Raw genomic sequence first — 18,242 nt, 5'->3', positions numbered from 1 at the left:
TAGGTCTTTCTATTCTGTGTTGGAGGCTTTCCTCAAATACCTATTGATCCTTTTGTGTCCATTTAAATTTAAGCATAAAACACTAAAGAGTGGATGATAAGCTCTGTGTGCATGGACGGTGTTCGTAACCAGTAAGTTTTAGCATAGGGGTGACCAACAGCAACCTGAGGTAATTTCACTGAGGAACTCCAAATGTCCATTTTTGAAGGTATTTTTCCCCTGGGGACATTCACTTTCTTCAGAAAAAAAAAATCCTCTAGCTTTATACAGGGATGAGGAAAGTTGGCGGGAAATTTTACTGCTAAGTGTATAAACTTTATTTAGACCCTTGCTTTCTATCTTTTCTCCAAATTCCTGGAGAGCACAATGCTACGTTAATGTAATTCTGCTGTTACTTTATATACCGAGGCTCACTTTTCATTCCTACCAGCTTCATCCAAATTCCATTGTTTTATAGTGTTAATGCTTAATAAGCACTTACTGCAGACATTATGACATTCTCAGCAATGAGGAAAATTCAAAGAAGTAAAGGTCATGACCTCCTGTAGTTTGTAATACAGGCATATGTACACATCTAGAAAGCTCTAATAGCACAACATTATAAAGATGTGCATGACAACGGGGGACAAAATATATACCAATATGCTATTAGAGAAACAGGATGCACCAAACTGAAAGAGAGGTCCTAAACCTAATCTAGGCAGACTTATAGACATAGTGGTTCTTTCTCTTTTGGAGAAAGGTGGCTGGGTAAAGGTGGGGGCATTGCCTGAGGATCTCAAGTGGCAGGTTGAAAATGTGTGATTTAATCCAGAGAGCTGCTCTTATGTCTTGAGTGAAATAACACTGGTGTGGTATTTCTGTCAGGCCAGCTGAACTTATCTGTGGAGGGCTTGATCAGTGTGGGAGTGAGGAGAGGGGTGAAAAACAGAGGTCTTTGGAAGAAGGGCTAGATTCTCACATCCTGTGTCTCGTTCCCATCTCATTTTATAGCTCCAATCTGCCTTTACTGCATTCTTTGGTCCCTTTTAATTTTCATATCAGTTTAAAAGAAAACACTGTAGAATTAATCTGCATTTTTAGCCATTAATGGAAACACTGGTGAATATAATGATCTCTTGTAACCTTTATGACACTTAACTCATTCTCTTTTTCAGGGACATAACTTTGCTTAAAAGGCACATTTACATATGCTAGTTTTGTGATTTTCTACAAAATTTCAAGGCAATACAATATTGTTCCAATTGTCTATTCAATTTTCATGAAGGATTACATAAAATAATTATGGAAATTGGTGTAAGTTTAAAACCATTCATTTGCTCATTTTATGGGAAATGCATTACCTCCCAGGAAATTACCAAATCCACTACTGTGATGAACTGATCTCTTTGAAAGCAGTGTGGTCTTGACTCAGGGAACATAACCCAGGCATTTGTTCTCCACACTCATTACGATGATGGTTGCAATTATCCTTGAGTAGAATGGGAAAGAATTATGAGTTAATCATTACCATTTGGATAATTCAGGTTTGGCAGAGATTTTCCTAAGAAGGTAGATTTACACATTGTTGAGAGTTGGGAAGACCTCCCTGGGTTTTTTTTTTTTTTTTCAGATTTTTTAAAAGTATGATAATCCCTACATAACCAGGAAGGATATTACAAGAAAATTCATATCTAGAGGAAGGAATGTAACACAGGACTACAGCTCCAGGGGTGTGAATGACAGAGGTACACACACACACACACACACACACACATACAATCTACATGCTAACTTAACCTCGTGTCACCTATTCTAGAAAATGTAAAATATGTACTACGGGCTCTTGTGTCCTCGTGAGATGAGGACTGGTCAAAGATAAGGCACATACCAGAGGCAACATAAATTGCTAGGATTGGTGGCTCCAAAAGCCACTGAGGAAACAACACAGCTTTCTCTACCTCCAAAAGCCTCTACCTACCAGGATTTCAGCACGTCACTGGATTCATCTGAACTTATTTCCATGAAGGTGTGAAGCAGTGACATGGAGGTTACCTTTGGTGAGTACCATGGGTAAACCCTCCTGACGTTCCTTTTCCAAGGTAACCTAAAAAGAACAAAATAAGTTTTCCAATTGGTGACTCCTGAAATTCCCTGAACAAGGCAGCGGAGTGGAAGATTCAGACACCGTGGTTCATACCACTGTCAGAGGAAAATGCCAGATTGCACCAACACTGGACGTGAGGGACGCGTAGGCGGCAATTGCAAATTGCACTGGATCCGATCCTTTGAAAAGGGGGAAATGCAGTTTTGTTACAATATTTTGTGTATGATGGAGGAGGAGAGCAAGTGAGGTGAGCCTGTCACCACTGAGCGGGGGCAGGGAGAAAAAGACGACTTTGGGGACATTGGCACACTACAGAATTCCGCCTCTTGTACTTCTAATCGTGGAGAAGCACACAGAAGCATCTTTCTCTGGCAATGGGAGGCTTTGCTTCATTGATGTGATTTATCATGGGAGGAGTGTTTTCACAAGGCTGATGCCTGACCAAGCACCATCATTCCCAGGAGATTCGTTAATTGAAGTGCCACACAGATCTGTGGGAAGATACAAAGTGTTGTCATCAGGGCAGGAAGAAGGATGAGATGACCTCACCTCTCGGTCTTTTTCAGTGCCCTTATTCCAAGATCTATAAAAACCAAAGCCTTTGTCCCTTTGTGTGTGTGTGTGTGTGTGTGTGTGTGTGTGTGTGTGTGTGTGTGTGTGTTTTATAGAAGCTTGGGCTATATTTACTACAGAAGTACTGCTAAATCAGGTTTTGTCAACAATTCCTAGACTATGTTTATAGGAGGCATAAACAATTCCCTAGGAGTTTTCTGGTATTAAATACTTTTCATATAAAACCTAATGTGTTTTTCTTATTTAGGCTGACTGAGAGAATGATTCCAAAGATTCCCCAAGTCATCAAAAACCATAATGATTCTGCTGTGAAATGCAGCACACTCATATTCAAGTCAGATTAACTGGACAATTATTTATTAGGGACCCACCATTTGTCAGCAGCTGAGAGAGGTGCTGAGGAAACAGAACAGGTTAAGATGCAGCCTCTGTTTGAGGAGGGGAAGGGGCAGGGGGGAGTCTGGGGAGGAGACTGTATTATGCACCATCAGAATGCAAATGAAGCAGTGAGCAGTGACTTCCAAGCCAGCTTAAAATGACCAGACTCCATGGTTGAGACTTGGAATCAAGCACTGCTTTTGAAATAAAGAAAGTTTTTAATTATAAAAGTAATGTAACTGTACTATATTCAACTTGCAAAGTATAAACCAGAAAACTTAGAAATTCAATTACTCTCTTGTAACCCTTATCTATTACTTGATTGCAGCCTATTTTCAGATGAATCATTTCATAGTTATAATCATAGGATATACATGTATAGACTTGTGTCTTCGCCTTTTTTTTCACATGAGCCTAATCCAGTGTCCCCACCTAGTCTCCTTAACAATAACCGTACAAAGCTGCATAAAGTTATATATACTCATATATTATTTATATACTAAATTCGCATACCATTTTCCCCCTTGCAAAAAGAAAAAAAGAACAAGACAATGTAAACAGTGTGAACAGTTAAAACAACATTTTATCCTCTCACTTATTTAAGATGGTGATTTATAAGTATTTGAAATCTACAATAAGAGAGTAAACTCCATTTCCAGGGCTGTTCTCGTTTCTGTCATATTAGGTTGTTATATTTATTACATGCTTTTGTTTTATGTACTATGTTGCTTTCACAAAGTGGTCTCTTCTTCTGTTGTAGCTTTTTCCTTAAGAAAACTTTTTTATTATGAAAAATACCAAACATATAGAATTACAATAATACATTATATGTTTACCACAACTATATTTAATCTATTTTATTCTTTTGCCATGTTTGCTTAATCTATATGCATGTGTATGTATTTTTTTCTAAACTATGTAAAGGAAGTTGCATATATAACATTTCACCCTTTCATAGTCAACCTGATCTCCTAAGAATAAACCTGCATTCTCCTATAGACTCATGATGCCATTATAACATCCAACAACACTAACAAAAATCTTCCAAAACCGTCTAAAATCCAGTCTAACTCCATATTCAAATTCCTCCAAATGTTCCCAACTTATCTTCAGAGCTTCTTTTAAAACCAGGATTTGATTAAGTCTTTTTAGTATCTTTTAATTCTTCTTTTAAAAGATACTAATGTACAGATACAAACATTGTACAGATGAGAGAGATAGAGAACAAGCAAGGGAGGAGCAGAGAAAGAGGGGCACACAATTCCAAGCAGGCTCCACCGCTGTCAGCACAGAGCCCACATGGGGCTCAAACCCACAAACTGTGAGATCATGACCCAAGCTGAAACCAAGACTCACACTCTTAACTGACTAAGCCACTCAGGCACCTCTAGCATCTTTTAATTCTGAAAAATTTTCTCACCTTTTTTATGATGCCAACTTTTTTTTGGGGGGGGTGGCAAATTTTAGAATTTATTTTTAAATATAATTTATTGTCACATTAGCTAACATACAGTGTATACAGTGTGCTCTTGGTTTCGGGAGTAGATTCCTATGATTCATAGCTTACATACAACACCCAGTGCTCATCCCAACAAGTGCCCTCCTCAGTGTCCAACACCCATTTTCCCCTCTCCCCCACCCCCATAAACCCTCAGTTTGTTCTCTGTATTTAAGAGTCCCTTATGGTTTTCCTCCCTCTCTGTTTGAAACTATTTTCCCCCTTCCCTTCTCCCATGGTCTTCTGTTAAGTTTCTCAAGTTCCACACATGAATGAAAATCAATGACATCTGTCTTTCTCTGACGGACTTATTTCACTTAGCATAATACCCTCCAGTTCCATCCACGTTGTTGTAAATGGCAAGATTTCATTCTTTCTCATTGCCAAGTAGTAGTCCATTACACACACACACACACACACACACACACCCCACATCTTCTTTATCCATTCATCACCTGATGGATATCTGGGCTCTTCCCATAATTTGGCTATTATTGATAGCGCTGCTATAAACATTGGGGTGTGTGTGCCCCTATGAATCAGCACTCCTGTATCCTTTGGATAAATTCCTAGTAGTGCTATTGCTGGGTCATAGAGTAATTCTATTTTTTATTCACATACCATAAAGTTCACCTTACTTAAGTGTGCAGTTAAATGTTTTTTAGTGTTTTCAGAGTTGTACCATCATCACAACTCCAGAACACTTTCACCACCTCAGAAAGAAATCCTACACCTCTCCATTTCTGCTTCCCCTGGAAGTCACTAATCTACCTTACCTATTCTGGACATTTCATATAGACTGAAATTGTATAACACGTGCTCTTCTGTGTCTGACTTCTCTCACTTAGCATGTTTCCAAAGTGCACAACGTTTTGGCATGTGTCAGGCTTCATTCCTTTTTAAGGCTGAATCCATTGTATGGACAGATATACACACTGTGTTTACTTGTTCAACTGGTAAACATAGAAGTCTGTTCCATCATGAATAATGGCCCTTTGAATAATGGCCCTTATGAATAACGCTATGAACATTCATGTACAAGTTTGTGTATTTTCAATCCTCTGGGGTCATATGGCAGTTCAAGTTTTTGAGGAATTGCCAAACTGGTTTTCAAAGGGGCTCCATCATCACGTAATGTTTGGGTTGGTTTCATCATTGTCTTATTGTTGGCCATTTAGTAGGCTTCCAGTTTTTCTGGGTTTAATATCTTCATTTCTATAGCCTTTTGTCCTCCTGAATTACATCATTAAGGTAGATTTCTCTCGTGATTCTTGTTTTTACCATCATGTTTACTTTCAACCCACCCACATCACTTAATTTGAAGTGAGTTTCTTGTAAATAGCATGTAATTAAATGCTTTTTTTAATCCACTCTGCCAATATCTACATTATAATTAGTGTATTTTCACCCATTATATTTGAGGTAATTATTGATATGGTAGAGCTTGTATGCCATTCAATCACTTTTGTTTGTTTCTTCTGCTTCTCAGTCTTGTTTCCCCTTTCTTGCCTTCCTGTGGGCCAATGAATGTTTTTTAGGATCCCAACTTGATTTAGTTATGGTGTTTTGAGTGCATTCCTTTGTGCAGTTTTTGCAGTGGTCGCTCTGGGTGTTATGATATACACCTATGACTTATCACAGTCTCCTGGTATCAGCATTTTACCACTTCCCACGAAATAAAATCTCACTTCCATTGAGGTCCCTTTACCTTCCCTTTTAAATATCGTCTTGCGTGTCAGATGGAATTACAATTTTTGCTTCAATTATCAAATGTGATTCATAAAACCCATGAGTGGCATGTTTATTGTATGTATTCCTAATTCTATTCTTTCCATTGTTCTTCCTTTCTGATGCTCCAAGCTGCCGTTTATCATTTCCTTTCTGTTTGAAAAACCCCATTAGCCATTTTTACGGGTAGGTTTGCTAGCAAAAAATTCCTTCAGTTTTGCTTCACTTGAAAATATCATTATTTCCCTCTTCATTCTTGCAGGATAGTTGGGAGGGGTATAGAATTTGCACAGACTGTTCTTTCTTTTCTTCCAGAACTAGAAAATGTTGTGCCACCTCCTTCTGGCCCCCATGGTATCTGGTGAAAATCTGCTGTCATTCAAACTGTGTTCCCCCTTTATTAATATGTCACTTCTCTCTGGCTGCTTTTGATTTTTCTTTCTTTGTTTTTAGTTTTCTTGTGTTTTAATTATGATGTATCTTGGCATGGATTTCTTTAAATTTATTCTATTTGGTTCACTCAGCTTATTGAACTTTCACAATTGTATCTTTTGCTAAATTTGAGACATTTCCATCCATTTTTTCTTTGCATATTCTCCCAGCTCTATTCTTTTTTCTCCTCTACCTCTGGGACTTCAAATATACGAAAGTTGACACTTTTGTTATTGTCCCACCGATCACAGAGGTTCATTCCCCACCCCCTACAATCTTTCTTCTCTCTGTTATTCAGATTGAATAAACTCTATTGGTTTATTTCCAAGCTACTGATTTAATCTTCTGTCATTTCTACTGTACCATTCATTAAGTTTATTTTGGTTATTGTATTTTTCAGTTATATAATCACCATTATTTCTTTTTCTAAAAATTGGGATATAACGCACACATCATTGTGATTCTTTTATTAACTTTTAAAAACTTTTTGCTACCTATTTCTTCACTGAAGCCTTTCTATTTTTTGTTCCACGAGAATTTGTAATTATTTGTAGAGGCATTTTTATGATGGCTGCTTTAAAATCCTTGTCAGATAATTCCAATATCTGATTCATTTTGGTGGTGTCATAAGTTTACATTCAACTTGTGATTTTATTTGTTCTTGATACGACAAATAATTTTGGATTGCGTCCTGTATATTTTGTCTATTATGTTAGGAGACTCTGGGTCTTATTTTCATCTTTTATTTTAGCAAGCAGCTACTCTGTTTATGTTTAGCATGCAGATCTTGGCCTACTTTTTGGTTTATGGTTCCAATGGCAGTTTAACTTTCAGAGCGTTTTGGTCTGCTTGGTTTATCTGTACCACTGGGGCTCTATGTGGTCCTCGGCAGTCCTACATTAGGGGGAAGAAGTTCTCACCAGGCCAACTCACTGGCACCTATAGGTTAAGGTAAGGAGCCTCCTGTCCATGGTGATGAAAAGGATTCCTGAATCAGGCCTTTTGGGGTAGGATCCCTTTGCCAGTGTCCTCTGGCTGTCCAGTGTCTCAGTAAGTGAAATGAATCTCAGGCATTCCAGAAAAGTAGAGTGCTTCCCCTGGACACTTGTCAGTGGGGATCCCTATATATTGCACTTGCTGGTGATATCAGACTCACCTGGTGCTGGCAGCAGGACCCCAGTTCCATCTGGGATAGGAATGAGCCATGCCGGGTTCCCACGTGAGGTTCGGAGTCAGGAAGCACCCAACTTGGATCACCTCCTTCTGTTGGATGGGAGACTGTAAGACATCCTGCAACCATGTTCCCTTGCCAGTCTTGGGATTACCTAGCTGGTTTGTTTTCTCTTCCCTCCTTTAAGAGTTCTCTTTCTGATGCCTCTTGCATTATTTTATAAACATACTTACCCAGAATTGATCACTGTACTTAGGAAGGAGCAAAGAGAAATGAGCCTGCCCTCTTGTCCAGACAAGAAGTCAGAATACAATACATATTTGTTTAAATTTCTATCTGCACATCTTCCTCAAAAGCCAAAAGATCAAGCCCTATCCTAGAATTGTTTTTTAAATCATGTGTTCCAAAGTTGAGTAAATTTGGCTATTCCCCTAAGTATGGAGGAAGTGGCAGTAACAGAAATAGTTCTCAGGAGAGTGACTCTGTTTAAATTCCACAGTGTCACGGCCTTTAGACAGCTTCTATATCAGTCCAGTATGGTGGCCATAGTCACTCATTTAACAAATATTTATTAAGTGCTCGCTGTGTGCCAGGTACCATTTTAGTCCCTGGGAAGGTAGCAGTGGAAAAGAAAAATCAAAAACCCCTGCCCTCCTGGAAGTCTACATTCTCCAAAACATGGGATATTTTGCACTTAAAACAAATTCGAATCACCGCAACTATCCAGCTCATTGTCTAATCGTCTGTAGCATGAGCTTTTTGAACAGAAAAGTCAACTTATATCTACTATCTAAGGACTTTCACATTCCATCAGGTATTTTCAATCATTTGTATGTGTGACATTTAATTGTACTTGTGTAAGGAACTGAGTAAAATAACAACTATCTTACTAAAAGTGATATTCATGCTAGATCAAATTCAGAAGGCTGAAATTTGCTCAATGTCCAAGTGTTGACTCAAGCATACAAATCTGGTTGCAAACGGGCATGTATGTCTTTAAGTTTCAAAGTGACTTCTTCTGTGTTCCTAAAGTGAATCATTGTGCAGGGAAGGCCTTCTTAGGAAGACTACTTTATTAACCGAAGCTGATAAATGGAAATAGAGTGAGAGAAAAGGTGATGATGACCTTGGGTGATGAGATTTGAATTTGGGAGACTGGGAGAGAAGCAGTGTGGTGTCATGATGAGGAATATTGAAATTAATCATGAGTGGAACTGATTTTTAAATGGAGGACGATTCACTGTTTTCAAATATGCTAAGTTTGATGTGACAGAAGGATACTCAAGTTAAAAATATCCCAGCACAAAAATTCTAGAACAGGGCTGAGGAACAATATCAGATCTGGAGTTACCTGGGTATCATGGGCAAAAAAACCCAGAAGTTGTAGGAAAGGGTGAGACCTTAGAAAAAATGGCTTGGATGGTAAAGGGTAGGGAGGCCTGAGGACTGAATCTTCAGTAATGGATAAGAATTCAACTCCAGACCTCTGCTCTCCCCTCTCTCTCTTTAGACTCTTCAGGTGATCTCATCTGATTATAGAGCCAACTTGGCTAAATAAACATGTTCCCTACTTGCGCGCTTATAATTTAAATCTGACCTGATATGAATAGGCATAAAGGTGCAAAAAAAATAAAATACAGAGCAAATCCTTGAAGTAAACAATGGAACCGTGCTATGTACGAGCAAAGAAATGAGAACATCCCAGAGCTAAGCAGAAGAGCTCTTTGGGAAAATTACCTTCCTATCTTCTCCTTTGTGAAAATTTCTATCTAGGTTTGTATTAGTAGGAAAAATAAGTTTGAGAAAGCTTTAGGAATCAGGTACAGCATACTTGAGAGAGAGCTCTCAGTGCTGGATGTAGTTGAAAATAAGACTCAGAACCTCTGGTGACTACAACAAATTTATTTGAGTAGTTTGGGAATCAGAAGCCAAAAAAATTCTCTGCACATGTTCATATTTACTGAACAAATACATTTAAAAAGGAATAAACTCACAAATCAAGACAAAAATAGTGAAATTGTTTGGGTCATGGTTGCAAATGATTTTGAAGAGCATGACCATCTTAGTGTAAAATGTTCTTAGAAGTCCTAAAGAGAGAAACAGACACATAGAGGTTAGGACAATGTTTTTGTTTTTGTTTTTAAAACTGAAGGTTTAAATTTTCAGTAGCAAAGTAAAGGAATGACAGGAGAGGACAGGAAAGGAAAAAATGGTGCTGACAGCTTGACTAGTATAAACTGAAGTTGAGGAACTTGTGTATGATTCTTACTGCTTTTCAATAAAATGTGCAAAGGGACATATCTAGATATCTGGGTGAGTCTGCTGAATGGAGAAAGAGGATTGGACGGGAAGTGGATCCAAGAAAAACAAATGTTAAGAAGTTGACAGGAGAGTTGTCTGCGGTGCACTTTGACACTGGAAGCTGAGAGGGAGAGAGTTCTGGTCCAGGAACGTTGAAAGGCTGTCTTGAAAAATTACATGAGTTCACAGGCTGTAAGAAAACTGCTGAGACCATATGACCCTCACTCAATTTCAAAGTCCAAAGCTATCTGTAAATCAGTCTACAACTTGTGACCTAAAAGACTTGTAGTTCCAAGCTGAAGGCCAAATTATGAAAAGTTAGCCTTCTTTTCAATAACATAACAACCTGAGGAAAACACACTTTAACTACTTTGTCTATATGGGCTTCAAATTAGATCCTTATGACGTTATCTTGGCTTATTTGGGAACTTCTTGATTCTCAATTCTGATTTTAAACTATAAATGTATCCCCTCCACCCCCCTCATTATGAGATTTGTAATAAGGTTTGTCTTTAAACACATGTACATAATGTAGACGTGAACACTGATACATAAACACATTGGCCTATATCCATATTTATCTATGAGTTTTTCTGAAGAAATGGTGGTGAGGAATGACTTTTTTTATTTAAATGTGATAAGATGTACATAACATAAAATTTGCCATTTTAAGGATTTTTAAGGATACAGTTCGGTGGCATTAAGTACATTTCCATTGGTGTGCAACCACCACCATTAAGCATCTCCAGAACTTTTTTACCACCCCAAACAGAACTCTGTACCCATTCAATGCTAACTCTTATTCCCCAGGTACCCCGAACCTTGGTAACTCTTAGTTTACTTTCTATCTCTATGAACTTGATTCTTTTACATACCCCATGTAACTGGAATTATAGAAAACTTGTCCCTTTGTGTCTGGCTTCTTTCACCGACCATAATGTCCTCAAGGGTCATCCATGTTGTTGCATGTATCAGAATTTCTTTGTTTTCATGGCTGAATAATATTCCACTGTATGTATACACTATATTTGGTTTATCCAGTCTTCACCCAAGTATGTTGGCTCTTTCCTCTTTTTGGTTATTGTGAATAATGGTGCTATGAACATTAGTATACAAATATCTGTTCGAGTCCTTACTTTCAATCCTTTTGGGCATATACTTAGAAGTGAAATTGTTAGATCATAAGGTTAATTCTAGGTTTAATTTTTTGAAGGAATCATCATCTATTTTCTACAGTGGCTCACCATTTTACATTTCTACCAGCAATGCACAGGGTTCTGATTTCTCCACGTCTAAATGATTGTCTTTTAAGAATAAAAATATTCTGTCTGCTGTCAGCACAGAGCCTGCTTCAGATCCTCTGTCCCCCTCTTTCTCTGTCCCTTTCCTGCTTATGTGCACTCTCTCTCTCAAAAATAAATGAACATTTTTTAAAAAAAGAATAAAAATATTTTTTATTTTGTGATACAATTTCTGGTCTTATTTCTTTTCATTTCTCTTCTTTTTGTCACTTGCTTTTATCACTGAAATAAAACCACAGGGTTTATAATACAAACAGTCTGATAAGAAACCGTAATTCCAAGAAGTCTGAGAGAGAAAGAGAAAGTTTAAAAAGCTAATTCACAGAACAGTCATATAAAATGGGGTCGGAGAGCAGAATTTCCTCCCTAAAATCTGAATGCCACACTACATTCCCTAGAATGTGATGCAAATTCAACTTACAACAACAAGCTAAGAAGGAAGACAAAAGCAAGTTCTGATGACAGCAAAGTAAAAGAAAATATTTATAAATAAAGAACGGACAATGAAGTTTCGCATTTTACATGGAGGTAGAATTAAAGATAATTGGATAATGTTTACCTACATTTTCTGTAGCTTCCTGATGGGGACATAATCAAGAATTTAGGATTATTTTTTCTGACACTTTCTTCAGACGGCTGTATAACACTCATAATTTGGTCTAAAACATTATATGCATTTGTTTAGATATAATTAAGAAATGTTTAAAGGATGGAATTCAGTAAAACATTCAATATTTGAAACAGGCCAGAATTAGAAGCATCATTTTAAAATCAGGAATAATCAATCTGACAATAAAATAAAATAAAATAAAAATAAAATGATAGGATTCATAAAGCAATTTGTTTAAGCAACATACAAAAACATAATTTCTCAGGTTCACTATACTATGTCTATCATGACACTTTGTAAAATATTCATGTAGATATTCAAACTCCAATGTTCCTAAATTTCTATATACCATAATGTTATAAAGAGAATATTTTACATGTATGTTTAGCAATTTCACATGAAAATATATTCTTGTAAAGCATAATAGCAATTTTTGCTTTACAAAATACAGTAATATAAATTTTTTAAAAGTCAGCATTTTTATGATAAATCCAAATTTCTTTTTAAAGAGAGATAAAGAGAGTTCAGTAAAATTTCATCAAAATCAATTCAAAATAGAATTTCAGAATTACTACCTGGATATGAATAAATAATGTGACCATCTTTCAGAGTTATTTTTAAATTATTCATATAGGATTTTGATTAGTTTAGCTACTACATGCACATTGAGACTATTTCCAAGTAGACGATAACGCTGTTTCACTGTTATCTTCTCAGGAAATCCTAGAAAAGAGAGATAATAATTTACAAGACAATCATTTATAATACTAACTTCCAGAGACAAAAGGATGCATCCTTGAGTAGGAGCACAGTGGTCATTCACATAAATAAGTCCCTAAGGTCTCCACGAAGTTCAATAAAGAAATTAGAATCTGAAGCCAAAAATATTATCTAAAATTATAATGCCTACACCACGTGATATTATCATATCACATAACATATATTATGCTGAGTGCACACATAATTACACACATACCCTCCACAAAACTCACAGAAATCTGTATATTAACACACTTTAGGAAAAACTGTGGCTACCATTATTTCACAGTTGTTTTCCTTTAGTTAAAAACAGCTTTATGGAGATAAAATTCACCCTTTTAAAATATACAAGTCAATGGTTTTTAGGACAGTCACAGAATTTTGCATACATCTCCACTATTTAATTCCAGAATATGTTTAGTGCCTCACAAAGAATGTGGCCCACAGCTAATAATATACTCAAAAGTAAAAAGCTAAACATTTTCCTCTAAGATCAGGAATAAGACAAGGATGCCCACTTTTGCCACTTTTATTCAACAAAGTATTGGAAGTCTTACCCAGAGCAATTAGGGAAAGAAAAAGAAGTAACAGGCATCCAAATTGCAAAAGAAAAAGTAAAACTGTCACAATTTGCCGATGACATATTATACACAAACCCCCCAAAGACTCGAAAAAGCTGTTAGCACGAATACATGAATTCAGTGAAGCTTCAGGATACAAAGTTAATATACGAAGATCTGTTGTGTTTCTACACACTAACAATAAGCTATCAGAAAGAGAAATTAAGAACACAATCCCATTTACAATCCCATAAAAAAGAACAAAATACCTACGAATAAATTTGATCAAGAAGGTAAAAGATCTGTATGCTAAAAACTGCAAGACACCAAAGAAAGAAATGAGACACAAATAAATGGAAAGATATCTTGTGCTCATGGATTGGAAGAATTATTATTAAAATGCCCAGTATCCAAAGCAATCTACACAGTCAATGCAATACCTATCAAAATTCCAAGGGCATTTTTGACAAAAACAGAATACACAATCCTAGAATTCATATGAAACCACAAAAGATCCCAAACAGCCAAAGCAATCTTGTAAAAGAAGAACAAAGCTGGAAGCATCATGTTCTGATATACAAAAATTAACTCAAAATGGACTGAAGACTAGAATGTAAGAACTGACACCATAGAACCCCTAAAAGAAAATAGGCAGTAAGCTCCTTGACATCAGTCTTGGCAACAATTTTTTTGAATCTAACTCCAAAAGCAAAGTCAAAAAAGCAAAACTATACACGTGGGACTATATCAAACTAAAAACCTTTTACACATCAAAGAAAATCATCAACAAAATGAAAAGGCAACCTACAGAATGGGAGAAAACACTTGCAAATCATATATCTGATAAGGGGTTAATATCCAAAATATATTGAGGGCATGTATATTAATTAGTGCAGCCGCTATGGAAAACAGCATGGAGGTTCCCCAATGAATTAAAAATAGAACTACCATATGATCCAGCGACTCTACTTCTGGGTATTTATGGGATAAAAATGAAAACACTAATTCGAAAAGATATATGCACCCCCATGTTCACTGCAACATTATTCACAATAGCCAAGATATGGAAAGAACCTACACACACACACACACACACACACACACACACACACACACACACGAATTATTATTCAGCCATAAAAAAGGAATGAAATATCACCATTTGCAACAATACAGGTGGACCTTGAGGACATTATACCAAGTGAAGTAAGTCAGAGAGAAAAGGACAAACACTCTATGATCTCACTTATAATGTGGAATCTAAGAAACAAAGCAAGCAAAGAAAAAAAATATCACTCACAGATAGAGAATAGACTGGTGGTTGGGGGGAGTGGCTAAATGGGTGAAAGAGGTCAAAAGGTATAAACTTCCAGCTATAAAATAAACAAGTCATGGGAATGTCATTTACAGCATGGTGGAGACTACAGTTACTAATACTATATTGTGTATTTGAAAGTTACTAATAGGTCTTAAAAGTCCTCATCACAAACAAAAAATGTTTGTAACTATGTCTGATATATGGCAATGGATGTCAACCACACTTTTTGTGGTGATCATTTCTCAATGTATACAAATATCAAATCATCCCATTGTATACCCAAAGGTATTATAATGTTACATCTCGATTATACTTCAATTTTTTTTAAAAAAGGAAAGCTGGTATCCATTAGCAATCACTCCCCAGCTCCCCTCCCTGCCCCTGAAGCACTAATCTACTTTCTGTATCTATGGATTTGCCTATTCTGGACATTCCATATAAATGGAACCATACAATATGTTGTCTTTTGTTTCTGGCTTCTTTCACTTAGCATATTTTCAAGGTTCATTCATTCATCACAACATGATGTAGCGATACTCCATCCTCTTTTTAACTAAATAATATTCTATCGCACGGATATGCCACATTTTATTTATCCACTTATCCATTGATAGATATTGGGTTGTTTCTACTTTTTGAGTATGAATTATTCTCTTGTATACATTTTTGTGGAGACATGTGTTTTCAGTTCTCTTGGATATATACCTAGGGGTGAAAATGCTGACTCGTACAGTAACTCTATGTCTAACATTTGAGGACTTGCACACCGTTCTTCAGAGCAGCTGTACCATTTTATATTCCCACCAGCAGTGTACAAGGGATCTGATTTCACCACATCTTTACCAACACTGTTATTGTTTGTCTTTTTGTGAAGTGGTATCTTATTGTGGTTTTGATTTACATTTCCTTAATAACTAATGATGCTGAACATCTTTTCATGTGCTTATTGGCCATCTGTCTATCTTCTTTGGAAAATATTCAAATCCTTTGCCCATTTTTTAATTGGATTATTTCTTTTTATTGTTGAGTTATAAGAGTTCTTTATATATTCTGGATACAAGTCCCTCACAGTTGTTTTTTATATTCTGCTTCCACAAATGGGCTTTCTCACATTGGACTTCTATTTTGCTACATTCTTTTTCAAAACAAATGGCCCATACATACAACATTTGCTAGAACAGAACCTTGCAAGTATCAACATAAAAGACTGTCCGTGAAGTACACCCTATAAGGTTAGTTACAATTTTCATATTCAGTATCCTCTGGCACAGCAATTAAATAAAGGAAAGGCAATTTAGATAATAAGATGAAGGAAATAATTAAAAAGTATTAAGAAAAGCAAAATACATATTTTGTGAGGACCAGAAGGTAGAGTTGACTGTGATAAAATTGCTTCATCGACACTTTACATTATACTTACTGCAATAAAATAAGTGGTCACATAAAAAAATTACATATGCAATTGAGCAAGATCATAAAATTGCCATTATAAAGATAATATGTCTTAGGCAAGCGCATTAGTCATCTAAAAAATTATTTCATTCAAATGAGCCAAAGATGCAACAGACTTTTAGAATATCCCAGGGATGACCTCGTGTAATATTAAGATTATATCACAGGGCAAGAAATGTTTGAAAGCAAACAAGCGAGATTTGTAAAAATGACATATATGTAAGGGTGCTTGTGTGTTTTATATACAGATACAGCTTTTTTTAAATTAAAAGGTGACTTTTTAGAAACTTAGGTACACCAAAAAGAAGAACGATGCTCAAAAACACAGAAACATAGCATTAACAAGGTCAAGATAGCAGCTTCCATTCTGTAAGTGTAGGTTAGTGTCCGCTTCCCAAGCTCACTATCTCACGAGTGCATACCGCTAGTGACAAAGACAACCAGCACACGATGTACGAAAGGATCGATGCAAAACCCTCGTTAACAGTGCAGCTCAAACAACGCCCATTTCAGATTCAGACTCGAAAATGTTGGAAGCACACGGGAAGGACATTTCTGTCACAGTGCTGCTCAGGGGTGACGTCAGGTCAATCCTGATCATACAAATATATCACATATTTTAAAAGAAGGTGAAGTAATTTAAAGACTGTCGTGTATGCGCATTTGCAGAGAGCTTTGAAAAATTCTAACTTACATATGTGAAATTTTCAAATGAGAAGTATTTATGAAGTAAAGGCTATGAAAGCAAATAAATGTCCATTGTTTTACAAATAAAAGCTGACATTTGAATTTGACGTTGTAGGTCAGAAAGCGTGTAAGCATTTTACACGTTACCTCATTTAACTGTCACTAGGACCCTCTGACCCCGGCGCTGTGATGACCCCCACTCCACACATGTGTAAACTAAAGCAGGGAGGGGTTGAGGTGCAGCTAGGACTCAAACTTGGCCAGTCTGACTCTGGGGTCCCTGCTGCCTTTCAGTGTTACCACAGTGACTGCTACTACTGAAAGAAACGAGCACTCAAAACGTAGGAATTTGTTATTAGACACTCAAGTTCTTTTCTCTCTTTAGTACTGTGGAAAGTACCTTTGATTGTTTATCCTAAAAAAGAAAAAAAATAGTAAGCAAATGAGCAGACTGGGAATTAATTTCTTGAGTCCAATTCTCAGCTCTTTGTTTGTTTTATGATGTTCTCACTTCACTGTGTGACGTAGACTAAGACAAGGAAAGTTTGTGTTTTCCTTAAATAACACTCCCCAGGATATTTGTGACTGAATGAGATCACCAAGAAAAAGGCAGAGAGTTACAAAATAAACCTGGTTGCCGTGACTACCCTTCAAGAACCAATTACCAAGAGGACAGTCAAATTATATAGTCAGTTTCTTCCCAACGTACAGAAGGATGTGCTCCAAAACCTCATCTGTAAATCCACCATTTAGAATTTAAAACATGACCTATTTAACCCGTCATCTGCTTCAAAAATAGTACTGTATTAATATTACAACAATACTGGATTTAGACAAGTTCCACTTTTCTGCTTTCAAACTCCCAGAGTTATCAAAAACACACTGTGTCCTCGTGTAGTCCTGGAACACGTTAGGGAGGTCTGTCTCTCTCTGGTCGGCGCGAGCCAGGTACTGGGAACACAGCCACCCCAGCCTAAGACACTGATGGTGTCAGTATGGCCGAGAGCACAGGCACCAAGAAAGTGGGATCAGGGATGGGGCAGGGACTCTGCAAAGCCAAAGCAAAGACAACGTGTCCAATCTCTTAACAGCATCCATCCCTGGATTTCCTGGACTACGAAGGAGCTAGGACTTTGTCTTTCTCACTCTGTATCTGCATTTTTGTTCTTGAGATTCCCTGCTTTAGTTTAGACTCCGTAATCTTTGGTCGCTTCTGGCAGCTGTGCTCCTGACCCACCCTTTCTTTCCATGAGGAAGACTCCTTCCTAGACCACCTCTCCACCTTCTTGTTTCTCTCCTTATAGGGAGGACAAAAGGTACATAACCGATAAGAATGTATCTCTGAGAAGAAATACAAATACACTTACCACCAAGAAAACAAATTCCTC

General features: G+C 36.9%; 1 protein-coding gene across 11 annotated transcripts in view; it reads right to left on the bottom strand.

The window, feature by feature from the left end:
- Positions 1 to 4,246: 4,246 nt before the first annotated feature.
- TRDMT1 (tRNA aspartic acid methyltransferase 1) overlaps positions 4,247 to 18,242 on the bottom strand; it is an 83,473-nt gene continuing 69,477 nt past the window's right edge. For 8 of the 11 annotated variants that reach the window (XM_019460664.2, XM_019460666.2, XM_019460659.2 and 5 more), the window contains one exon: positions 4,247 to 9,953. In XM_019460664.2, coding sequence (XP_019316209.1) covers positions 9,841 to 9,953 — 113 coding nt within the window. In that variant the 3' untranslated portion in view covers positions 4,247 to 9,840. Of the gene's footprint in view, positions 9,954 to 10,772; positions 12,802 to 13,352; positions 17,903 to 18,242 lie in introns of those variants that run through there. The other 3 variants (XM_019460660.2, XM_019460661.2, XM_053895992.1) reach the window with 2 other exon arrangements.

The sequence above is a fragment of the Panthera pardus genome, unplaced genomic scaffold (assembly GCF_024362965.1).
Source record: "Panthera pardus isolate Hobbes unplaced genomic scaffold, ASM2436296v1 HiC_scaffold_6, whole genome shotgun sequence".
Classification (NCBI taxonomy): domain Eukaryota; kingdom Metazoa; phylum Chordata; class Mammalia; order Carnivora; family Felidae; genus Panthera; species Panthera pardus.
The sequence above is the reverse complement of the archived record's forward strand: the minus strand, read 5'-3'. Positions and strand labels throughout refer to the sequence as shown.